This window comes from Diadema setosum, chromosome 9, assembly GCF_964275005.1.
Source record: "Diadema setosum chromosome 9, eeDiaSeto1, whole genome shotgun sequence".
Lineage (NCBI taxonomy): Eukaryota > Metazoa > Echinodermata > Echinoidea > Diadematoida > Diadematidae > Diadema > Diadema setosum.
In genome coordinates, this window is record NC_092693.1 from 12953177 (window position 1) to 12966523 (window position 13347).

At 37.9% G+C, this 13347-nt stretch overlaps 1 protein-coding gene across 1 annotated transcript in view; it reads left to right on the top strand.

The window, feature by feature from the left end:
- The window catches only part of LOC140232912 (uncharacterized), a 55421-nt gene that overhangs the window by 24120 nt on the left and 17954 nt on the right, over positions 1–13347 (top strand). Inside the window, exon 2 of the mRNA XM_072313024.1 lies at positions 6113–6208. Within this exon, the coding sequence (XP_072169125.1) occupies positions 6113–6208 (96 nt within the window). The remainder of the gene's footprint in view (positions 1–6112; positions 6209–13347) is intronic.

Here is a 13347-nt window from a genome sequence, read left to right on the forward strand (position 1 = left end):
TTAAAGGGTGCCCCAAACCTAAGTTTTGGCCACCCTTTAGGAAAGAGTTTTAGGAAAGAGTGAGTGTACTGTACTTGTACGTGGCTTCATGTTATTTTCCATATATACATGTACACAAATAGTCTTTCATACTCAAAAGCCATGAAAAGTCATAATAGTCATATGACCATGGTCCTCAAACAATGTTATACAAATAATGCACAAGTGTGAGTGCGCTGCATCTCCACTAACGTCACGAACTTAAACCTGTGCATTATTTGGTTTATAAAAAGGGTCAAAGAACTATCTTTAGTATAATATCAGTCTATCAGATGATAAGACTTTATATTTCAATATGTTAGTAAGAAAATCAAGATCGCACACATGACTCATTTCAGCACTTCTGATTGGCTACATTCTTGAACCCATTTTATAAAACAAATAAGTTAATATCATTTAGATAGTCATTACATTTATGACTATCTAATCATACTTCAGATTTATTGTATAATTGTTATTGCGTTCTTTGCAAGGCAAATTTATCTTGCAGTGTCGCAAAAGCTAGCCTCAAGTACAACAAAACTGAAGAGTCGCAATATGAATGTGTCAATACCAAAAAGGCTTTGAACTAATAAAAACTTAATTAAGAATAAACTGATCAAGAATATTATTTTCAAATGTGTGTGTGTGTTTGTTTTTTGCTGTCCATTTCCTGAACTGGCGTGAATGTTGTTGTTGTGTCTTAAAGAAAGAAGAGAGAGGAAAAAATGGGCCCTATAAGCAAATGATTTGCCCCAAAATGTGTGAATGTTTTATTCGTGTGGCAGTCCATCCTGGTACTTCTACTTCAAACCAGTATAACATGTGAAGCACAATTGAAAAGCTTCCAGTACCCCTAGACTTCAGGATTTATAGCTATTCATTGTGCTGAACTGAACTTAACATGGGCGTGAATGTTTCATTCTTGTGGCAGTCCATCCTTTTACTCCAAACCAGCAAAAAATGTGAAGCACGAGGAATGAAAAGCTTCCATTACTTGTAGACTTCAGGATTTATGTACACCTGTGTGCCACGCAGGGTGCATTGTACCCTGTATTTTTGTGCTATAGATAGGCTTATTATCAATTATACATGTACAATGTACGTGACTTCAAGAGAGTACCAGCAACTTGCCTTTTTTTTTTTTTTGTAAAGCAGATTAGTGCCATCTTTTTCCCGCTCGTCAGAAAGAATTTTCTATTACCCCTTTGTGTTCAGATGTAACGGATTGTAGAGTGTGACTAGCAAAACGTGCGAACTGAAAGAAAGGAGTTACTAGACCCTGATCTATAAAGGTCTGAACGCTACCATTCTTTTTGTCTGTTTTTGTCTCATCTGCGTAACGGAACCCAGACATATTTCTATCGTCATTGCAGACAGCGGCCGTGTAGTCGTCGGCATCATTAACAATTTGGTATACTCTCTCTATTAAACTTTCCACAGCTTTGAGCTATGGCCACCAAACTCACACAACTGGTACATACATGTATCCTAAATATTCTAATCATGTTCAAATACAGGCAGTCTAACAAGGTCAAAGGTCAAAAAGTCGAACATCTCCTAATAAGCACTGTATCTCACAGTATTGTGATGTACTCTCAATAACTTTCCACAAATTTGAGCTACATGTACGGTTGTATGACCACCAAGCTCACGCCACAAGTACATGTACATTACCTAAAGATGCAGATCAAGTTTGAATATGGTTGAAGTTCAAGAAGTTCAAAGGTCAAATGGTCAGTGAACTTTATCTGATAAGCGCTGTACACATGGTATTGTGGTGTACTCTCGACTATCCACAGATTTGAGCTGTGACCACCAAACTCACCCCACAGATACATCACCTAATGATGCACGTCAAGTTCAGATATGGACTATATGGGTGAAGTCTGTTACATATTTTAAGTTCAAAAGTCAACTGATCAGTGAACTTTACATGAGAAGCACTGTACACATTGTATTGTAGTGTACATTCAATAACTTTCCACAGCTTTGAGTTACGACCACCAAATTCACACCAGTGCAGGTACAGTACATCATCTAAAGATGCCAGTCAAGTTCTAATGCGTAGGTGAAGTCTGGCAAAGTCAAAGGGTCAAAACATCAATGAACTTATCATATCCTGATGTACACAATGTAAGTGCCATATATTGTATGCTCTCAACAACTTTCCTTAGCTTTAGGCTATGACCACAAAACTCAAACTACAGGTACATCAGGTAAAGATGCTGGTCAAGTTTTGATTTTGGATATATGTAGGTCCAAGGTCAAAAGGTAGAAAACCCCCCCACTATAAACATAAATTGCCATTGTATGCAGGCGAGACATTTCTTAAGGTCCAGTTTACCTTTGGGAGCAGTGATTTCAAAAATGTTCGAGATATCATATTTGATGCATATGTGTAGGTCTGTTGCACCATAAAACATCCTACCATCTGAAATATTTGCAATAAAACCTAAAATATAAGGAGATATCAGGGTTTTTCTCAATAAACCGTAACTGTACACGGTTTAGTCTGGAAACATTTTAATTATAACTATTGTTCACATTTTGTGTATTTAACAACACTTAACATCGGTTATACGGATTCAAATTTCGACAGTGGTTGTTTCTATCCCTAACTCACATTTTAGAACTATTTTAAAGCACTAATGCTTTCATCTGCAAATGGTAAATTATGCCTTTAGCGTTTGCCTTGCGTAATACTCCTTTCATGAAAGTCGTCTATAGAGCATGGTTTAGAATAAATTGCAACATTACACTGTATTGCCATTCACATACCATGGACCAGTTGATAGGGTTGGGACAGCTTTAGTGACGTACAGGTACCAGTATACCAGGCGTCATTTAAACCAAGCAAATATCTGCCAGTAATGACTTCAGAAAGAAATGGTATCCCACCAAGTTTTACTTTTCAAGCATCATAGATATATTGCAATTTCAGACAACAAGATTTTTTGCCAATGCTATTTAAATGTGATGTCCATGTAATGGAGGTAAAAAAATTAATTTGCAGTGCAGCATATCCATGAAAGATTTTAGATGTGAATATATATGCATCACTTTAGCAAGGGGGTTAAGTTCATACTGACACAGCAAAACTTCACCACATTTGAAATGATATTCATTGTGAAATGAATTAGTTGATACATGTACCTCTGTTACATGGACATCATGCAGTTTGTTGACTCAACCCAAAGGACTGAGTGACCCTCATGCCAGGCCCCTGAGCAACGTACTTGAGGAGGCTATGAGGACGGGCTTAATTGGTTGATGTATATGAGGTGAAATACCAGTCTGCATGCCTGCCGTACAAAATGATCAAATTAGAATCGTGCGACAATGTGAATGGTATCCCCCCCTGTGTAGAGTTTGCCTTTGCCTCGCCTGAAATGATGGGTTTTATTTCAGGAGCAGCTACTGCACCACCATCTCTGAATTTATGACACTCTCTTGATGGTTTCCCTTCAATCTTTTTGTTGTGATCTTAAAGGGATAGTGCAGTTTCGGTTGAGATGAGGCTTCAGGTTTCCACCCTCTTTTTAGATGATTTGTTTTTGAGGTAAGGAGAAATCTCTTACAAAATATAAAAGAATGTATAATTCTAAGAGGAATTCAAAGTCTATTTGATGAAAATTGGTATTGAAATTGCTGAGATATATATGCAGAAACAAAGAGATTCTAAGAAAAGGTGGGACCCATCTTTTATTAGGACCACTTTGTTTTAGTTTGTTTTAGATATCTCAGTCATTTCAAAACCAATTTTCATCAAATAAACTTGAAGTACCTCTTAGAATTGTGTGCTCTATTCTTTAGTATTACATGTATGTCACAACAAGTTATAATCTGAATCCCCCTCCAAACCAAAACTATACCACTCCTTTAAAGGTTGTATATCCCTTCTGCAGACGTCACAGAATTGTGCATGGTTGAAGAAGAGTTTTTTTCAACTTCATGTATGAAATCTTATGATGGTATAAACCTCATAGTTTTCAGAAAAGAAACTAAAAATTAACCCATATCACTCAATTTATATACATTTAGGCCTACATAGTGTATCGAAGCAATGGTTTGAGCATAGTTTCATTCAACTTATCATGTATCATTGTGTCATACATTGTGTATAATGTAGCAGGTTTATTCGCAAACTACCAGATGAATGCATTAAAAAGTTTAATAAGCACAATGTGCAAAGCCTTTGCAAAGTTCATACAGCACAAGGGAGAGACTCATTTATTCATGAGCTTCTTTTGAAACATGAGTGTGCGCAATGTGTGATGCTGCCATAAAATTATCATACATAATTTCTTTCAAAGAGTGTGTAGGCAGGTTCTTTTGTACAGATGCTTGCTTCCTACACAATTGTACATAATATTCCTTTACGCTTGTTTTGCTTGTTTGTTTCTCACCTGTATTGTAATCAAACACAGTATGTGAAAGAGCTGGAAGGATGATGAAAGTATACAAATGTACTTCTTAAATGTTGCAAACCAGGTTTTTGTATACACTATGGAATGGGAATTCAAGGTAACATCCTTGTACCCTGTAGACCTGGCCCCAAGGATAATGATAACCTCCGTAAAGATTATCAATTGATGTTACACTTCACCCAGAGTTATGGAATTAGCAGCTCATAATATCTTTACAGGTATACAAATACATTGTAGCTTTGTGTCCACCTGTATTGTTCATTAAAGCAGTATGTATAGAGGGATACATGCAAAACGAATGAGGAAATCCTCCCAAGGACACACTTACTGTAGTGGGACGTGTACAAGGTCTTGTCTTGATGCACCTTTCTATCATACATAGGCAGTGCTACTGTTTGTGCATTATGCAGCCAGTTTCCTTGTCCCTGTCGAGGGTTATTAGAATCATTCCATGACTGCTGCAATACTTGTTAGTTCAAGATTCTATCAAATGCACATCGCAGATTTTCGGAGCTGAGAATCTGGAGATTGTATGGATGGTTTTCAGTCCACTTTGGTTGAGTCTATCATCAATACAGTCAATCCATCAATGATCAGCTGTGTGTCTTGATCAACACGTTCAGGATGATTTGTTTTCCCCACTGCCAGCCAGTGCTGTACGAATGCACCTGTAAACCTGGCTTATTCATCTTCACGTACATGTACGTTGTAGTACAAACATCCGTCAACAACAACAACAACAACAACAACAACAACAACAACAACAACCTTTTAATGTCAATGAATGAGTAGGCATTTTCTCAACAATAACATAGAGTGTATGGTACACTGTACCATGACTTATATGTACACCCTGAGAACATTCCTTCATGCCGCTTTAAAACTTCCCCTGATCATTGTACGTGATGCAATATGTGCATTTTGTACAAGTAAAGAAATTTACTTTCCATATATGACTGTGTAGTGGTTGGGAAGTGGTTTAAAGATTGCATCGGAGTGGAATATTTATAAGGGCATCTTTTTCCAGCTCTGCAAGTGGCGACAGGGAAATGATCTGTCTGAGCAGTCAAGTGTGAATGTCTCAGAGAGCAGATCCTGGACTGTCTTTATTGTTGGAAATGTTTGAATACAATTTATAAGAGCAGCTATCAGGCATAACAGAAGTCCCTCTGCTAGCATTTTACTAGCAATCGATTTTGATACTTATAATGGAAAAGAGATTATCTCTAGAGAAAGCATGGTTTCATCAGTTTCTCAGCAATGTGAAAATAATTATTGTACATGTGTGTGCTTTACATTGTATATTGCAGTGCATGGTGATGTGCACATGATGATTATGTACTGTATTTGCATCTATTTGCTATTGTTTATGAGAGGTGTTATGATAATGATGATAACAATGATGATAATATTTAGTATAGATTATGATTTAATGATAAGCATCATTACCATCACCATCTTTTATGATGATATTGATCATAATGTTGATAATAATAATGTTAATAATAAAGATGGTACAAAAGGCAATAATTGTGGTAGGGTTATTTCTGTTTACAGCATTATCATTGTATACAGTTAGTAAGCAAATGGTGTACAGTTTACAATAACATGGTGGAATGATTTTATTCTTTCTATGTTCTTTGATTTCAATTTTGTGTCTGCAGGTATCAAGTGTCCAGTGTGTTCCAAGTTTGTTGGTGCCGACAATATAGAGCTACATCTCCTTGCCTGCCTCACAAAGCCAAGGATTGTATATAATGGTAAGGTTCAGGTGCTGAGTACTTCTCACACCATATTGTGGCTCTAATGTCACTTTAGCAAGTTGGGGGGGGGGGGGGTATGTTGTAGGGAGGGGGCAGTGCCCTGTTGCGACATACATGTATATGCCATCTATTCAGCAATCTGATTTTTTCACAAATCGGGACTTCAGACATCACGAGTGGTTAAATTCACAAACGATGAGTACAGTAACTAAAAAGAGAAATGTATGCATGCATGTCACATTGATGTCGGGATCAGAGCTAATATTTTTGCTTGTCTTTAAATTCGTGAAATAAAAACCTTGTGAAATATTTGGCGTGTACAGTATTAGTGTTTACATCAGAAAGGGACAGGGGAGAAACATCATACAAATGTGTCTTTATCATTGTTATTAAATGTATAACATACTGCAATCTAGAACTAATGAAATAATCCTTCAGGAAAGTCAATATACTAACTTGCTTTTGATAGAGTCCCAATGATCATAAGTAGACTTACTACTTGTCCCATTTTAAATGCTTATTAGCCAGCTATCATGGCTTGAAGTCCCTTCCGAAGGACTATAAAGCAGTGCGGAAAAAGTGCCATGCCTGAGGGCCGAGTGGATGCTGTTCGTGAACTTGAACCAGAGACCTCTTGATTTGAATCCATGGCCCACTACAACTCCTTTAACTGTCAGTGTGATTGAGAGTCAATGTATGAAAATTTGCATAAATTTATGTATTCATCCAGAACAGTATGCCACCAACTTTCCCCAAGGTGTAATTTACTACTGTAATTCATTTTTTTTTTCTCTCTCTCATATTTCAGTAATGGTATACTTGTTGGAAAGCAGTGACACACTTTGACTTTATTATAATGTTGTACCCCAGCTTCCAAGCTCTGTAAAAAAAAAAAAAAAAAAAAAAATGAAAATGACCATTCCCCACCTTTGTTGGGATGAAACAGATTGTAAATGCCAGTTTTGAGTAAAGACTACAAGTGTTCCCCTAGCCTTTCTACAAAGACCCTCACATTGTTGTAAGCATTGACCATCATGTGTGATTCAAGAGCCGAAGCCGAGTGTGTCAGTGTGAGGACTTTTTTACACCTGCAAATCTGTGTGTATCATAAACTTGTAGAGAGGTTAATTGGCTAGCTATTCTTTCTGAATAATTTAGTTAGTCACTTGAAGTGATGAAATTGCTGGACTAGGAGTCGAAGCTTAGCATGTCAGTGTGAGCTTCTTTTGACATGAGTCAGTGTGCTTGTGTCATAAACTGGGAGAGGGGTTAATTTGCTGGACACTCTTTACTGAATAATTTAGTCATTCACCTCAACTGATGGAATTGCAGGATTTGCCCAGAGGTCATCAGTGAAAAAAAACATGATGACATGTATAGGGACAGTGATTTTCCGCGATCGCGGAAAACGGACGGAAAACGCGGAAACGGCCATTTGAAACGGAAAAAGTAATCCACACGGAAAATCACGGAAAATCACTTTTCAACAAAATAAAACACATAAAAGTAAAAATGAATCCAACAGAAGCTGTAAATTAATCATTATTACATGTCCACGATATTCACAGACTGCGGAGACTTGAGTTTCAATAACTGTCGAACACTTACTCAATCCAACACCAACTGAAAGTCCATTTATATTCCAAAATACAATGTGTGTCTCGCCGAATAATGTGTGATGATAAAGCTAGTATTTTGGCAGTGAAAGTAGCGGCAACAGAAGAAACTGCTGTTTTCTGCTCGCGGTAAGCTGCCAGCAGGTGAGTCGAGTGGTGACTTGCTATGCCTGCCTGCTCCACATGTGTCGTGTGTATAGAGCACAATGCATGATGTGAACACCAACTTCACGCAGAAAAACAAGAAAAATCCCACGATGCCAAGGTGCCAGACTGGGGAATGGGGAGGGGTGGAGAGAGAGAGACCATTCAACAGAAGAAACCGCGCGTATTGGCGCATTCTTGGAGGTCATGAACTGTCTGGGGTGTTGGAGATGAACAGGGAAAGAATGTTTACCGGTAATTAAAGATAGCTCAAGTCGAAGCCCCAGGGCGAAGACCCAGGATTACAAATGTAATGATTTTATATTTCTTTCGTTTAAGCTCACTCACCTGCGATATTTGATGAGCTTAATTTAGGTGTTTGAATGTCACATTCTTTATGAGATTGTAACTATGTGTAATACAATACTATAATACCTATTGATTTATCAATCTGTAAAACACAATTGTGACTACCAGTGACAATAAAAAAAGACTTGTATTTGTTTTCTGCCGAGATTTTTTTTTGTCTTCATCCTAACACTTTCAAGTTCATATGAAATTTCTGATGTCTTTACTGCAGCATCAACAGTCTAAAATAAATTACTGAAATATTGTCTAATTGCATTTGAAATATGAGATGTGGATGATCGTCCACATTGATTTGTACCCTCTAAGTTTGACATTTCATATGAATATAGTAGGCAATGTTTCAGTAAATTCTTAAGCTTTGTGAATCATGAAATTTTTGGCAACCATCCATTTGAACTTCAGGCATGAAAAGTTCCTAAGAATCAGCAAAAACAACTCAACAGATCAGAGATAAAGTTCCTTCGAATTGAGAAGTAGCACGCAGATTTGCTGGGCGTGAGACCACAAGGATCAGCTTTGTTTTGAGATTGTCACAATCGTGTTGTCACTGAGTATCGGGAAGTTCTCACAAACTCAAGGATCACCTCTCCCTGCCAACTCCAACATGTTGCTCCCCAACAACGTGCATGGTTGAATGCATGGCGTCTCGATGTCACCGTCTATAGGTACCCGAGGCTGCTTTGTATTTGTCTTGGAATATTGATTCATTTCTTGCCATGACATGAGTGTAGTAATCTTTTTGCATGGCTATGTAAAAATTTGTGACACTCAACTCGTCTTTTTGATGTTTTTCTTTCAGTCCGAAAGGAAGACAAAATAGTATCATGACGTTTGCAATTGTTCAAAAGGTCTGCTATTGATAACTCACAGACTAATCACCAAGGGGCTGTTCCCAGGCCCTCCCTCCTCCAGTCGAGCAATCTACACGCGAGCGCAAATTCCTCTGCCATGTGGTTTGCCAGCCAGCTGTCGGAATGTGCTTTGAAGTTACATGGCAGCCTGGCCTGGCTGGCATGAATGGTGTCGAGTTTCAATCAATATCTACTGTTGTTTTATTCTTGTATTTGAACATGTCGTTTCACCTGACAGAAACACGGAAATCGGGAAGGTGTAGGGGAGGCCAGAATGAGGAAAGATCAGAGTGAAATGAGTGCTAGTTTCTTGTCTGGATTATTGACTGAAGAAAGATAAATTGATTGTTCCTTTAGTGCTGAAATTTTTTATTTGTTTAGACCTTCTGAAGGAATAAAAAGACTTGACTAGACAGTAATAAGTCACTTGACTAGCAAGTCAAGAAAGAGGACATAATGATAGTTGTTGATACTGCAGGTCAGGCTTTGATAGTGATACACAAATATGTAATGTCCCACTGCATGATTAACTGGATTACAATGTATTGACTGAAGAAAGATTTAGATAGATTGATTGTTCTTTTAGTGCTGAAGTTTTTATCAACACTGCTTATTAAACTGATTATCATGTATTCTGTTTGCAGCTTCTAAAAGAATAAAAACACTTGACTAGTAAGTCACTAGTTGAGACTCAGAGACTTATTTCACTTTGTATATTTGTTTTTTAATTTGTAGACAGCAGTGTAAACAGTCGTGTAAACAGCAGTGTAAACAGCCCTCTTTATCATCGCCATAATTAACCCCGCAGATTTACACATTACGCAATACTCTTCGAACATTATCACTGTGGCAGCCTAAACCGCCATTTGGCAACCTAAACCACCCTTTGGCAACCTAAAAAACTCTATAGGTTGCCCGGCTGGCAACCAAGGAAAAAAGTTAAGCGAGATCCCTGTGCATGTTTTGACAGTCGAAATAAATAGATTGTAATCCTGATGTTTCATTTCATTTGTCTTCATGGGTGTGTGGTACAGAGGTTGGAAAACATCAGGTATACACTATGCATAACATGTATGAATGTATACGCGATTACACAGGTACACAAACTTCAAATAGCAATCATTTAATTTTTGTTCATTTTTGCATGCAAATACATGTAAACGGAATTTGCATTTTTTGTGTGTACAATTTATATGGGAAAACGGAATTTCCGTTTTTTCACCATGTTGAAACGGAATTCATGATTTTCTGAAACGGAAAAGGCAATTTTTTGAAACGGAAAATCACTGCCCCTACATGTATAGGCTTCTTTGTTTGCTGATTTGATGTGATTTTCACCATGATAATAATGATATGAAAAGCCACTAGCAAAATTTGGTACTGTAAAACCAGAAATATTCAACTGCATTTTAATTTTGCAAATTTCACGAGAGCCAAGATTCATGAAATTAAAATGCATGCAAAAATTTTTGTCTATACTGCTTGTACATGCATTGAATATCAGCAACAATTCATGAAAATTTCATGCCGCAAAAAAAGGTAGTCAATTCCAATTTGCGAAAATTTTGTGCCAAAAAAATATCTTGTTTTACAGCAATTGAAAGTTTAAGTTTGCAATTTTGGACGGGTTTCCAAAAGCCCTCTTGCTTGGCTTGCCTCTTGCTGGTGGCTTGATTCTAGTCTTGTGTGATGCCGCTCTGCTCATCCTTGTCACACAATTATACAGGGTGAGGGCCTTGGACAGAGGCTAAGCACTGTTCCCCCCCCCCCCCAAACACTTTCATTCCACTACACTTTTATTTAAAGGTTCTAAAATGGTTCTAAAATTCTTCGTTCTAAAATTCTTAGTTCTAAAATGAGAGTCAGGGATAGAAACAATCAGTGTCAAAATATTAATCAGTATAATTGATGTTAGGTATTGTTAAATATACAAAATGTGAACCAAAGTTATAATAAGTTTCTCTCTAGAATAAACTGTCTACAGTTTAATATGCTTTATTTAGAAAAATTGTGATATCTCCTGATATTTAAGGCTTTATTTTGAAATGTTTACATGGTAAGACGTTGTGTGATACAATTGACCTACAATGATGTAAACATACATGCATCAGATGTGATAACTCGAACATTTTTTAGATCACTGCTCCCAATTGTAAACAATACCTGTAAGACCTTCGGGAAGGCTACCTAAGCTGTGTGTCCAAAGGCCTGTATTCTATCCATGAGCTGCTTCCTTTCTCTTTATATGAATAGACTTTAGTATAACTGTCTTGAGGAAGTAATGAAAGAGAAAAGGCTCCAAGGCTGTAGGCTAGGCCAGTAGAACTCTGGAACAGGTCACATGATGGATTAATTAGATTTGGAGGTCTCAACTATCAGTGATTGGAAGTCAACAAATGAAAAGTCATGATGCAGTCAAATTGAGCCTGTGCATTTACTACCAAATGGATGATTTAGAAATTATGATTCTAGTTTGTAAAGTCTTAGAAGAGACTTGACGGCTGTCTAATTTTTGTGATGGGTGCTGTTGTAGGCTCAATTGCTTTAAACTGATCAGTGTGCTGTTTTCATTGTATGAAGGGTGTCTAACCTCCAGAATTTCAGTGATAGTGGCACTGCTATCTAGAATGTGAAAGTGTAGTGTAAAAAATTCCATGTATTTACTACACTACCACATGTTTTAGTGTAGCAATGATTTGCAATGCATTTGGACACTTGATGGGGACCCTCTTCCAAGAAAAGTGAGCAAACCGTGTATTTTATGATATGATATGATATGATATGATATGATACATGATATGAATCAAATCTTACAATGTGATTTCATAAAACAGGTAGCCCAAAATTGACAGTCATCATTTTATCTCAATCTTCTGTGATTATGTGTAATATAAATATTGATATTGATTTCCTTTTCTTCCATGACAACAATAGACAGACTGCCCATGTATTTGCAGAGCATTTAATGGATTCATGTACATATGAGAGGGTCGTGCATGAGTGAATTCACTCGTCTAGATCTTGTGCAAGCTGTTTAGGATTCAAAGTTCAATATCCCCATGTCTTGTGTAAACAGCAATTATCTGACAGTTCTCATAGACCGGGGGCCCAGAAGATTTATTCAGCTGAAAAGGGTCACACTTTTTAATGGTCTCATCATATAAGGATGTGTCCAAGGGTCAATAAAATGAATTGCTGGCAAGTCACATCCTGTACCGTAAGCCTAGGGACCACAAAAAGGGACCCCGAAAAATGGATTTATTCAGCCGAAGGGGGTCACGGACAAAAGTTGGCGGATATTGTTCCTTTGGGTGTACTTATCATGAAAACAGCAATAACAGCTATTTTATCCTGTACGGGGCCCCAGACAGTAGCCCCAAAGGGCCCCACAAATATGGTGTTATTCAGCTGAAAAGGGTCACGGCTAATTTCTTTTGCAATGGAAGTAGTTCCCATCAGAGATATACAAAACACCAATGCCAGCTATTTTATCCTGTACGGGGCCCTAGACAGTAGCCCAAAGGGCCCCACCCACCATAGGCCTACGTACAAAAACACACAAACATTGATTTTATTCAGTTGAAAAGAGTAACGGCTAATTTCTTTTGCAATTGAAGTAGTTCCCATCAGAGATATTCAAAACACCAATACCAGCTACTTTATCCTGTACGGGGCCCCAGACAGTATCCCCAAAGTGCCCCCACCCCCCCCCCACCCCCATAGGCCATACGTACAAACACACACAAACATTGATTTCATTCGTGTAGCTGAGAAGAGTCACGGCTAATTTCATTTGCAATGGAAGGAGTACCCATCAGAGATATCAAAAACACCAAAGTCAGCTATGTTATCCAGTACGGGGCCCCGGACAGTAGCCCCAAAGGAGCTCCCCCCCCCCCCCACACACACACACACATTGATTTTATTCAGCTGAAAAGGGTCATGGCTACTTTCTTTTGCAATTGGAAGTAGTAGGCATACTCATCAGAGATATCCAAAACACTAAAGCCAGTTATTTTATCCTGTACGGGGTCCCAGACAGTAGCCCCGAAGTGCACCCCAACACACACACACACACACACACACACACACATTAGTTTTATTCAGCCAAAATGGGTCACGGCTAATTTCTTTTGCAATGGAAGTATACCCATCA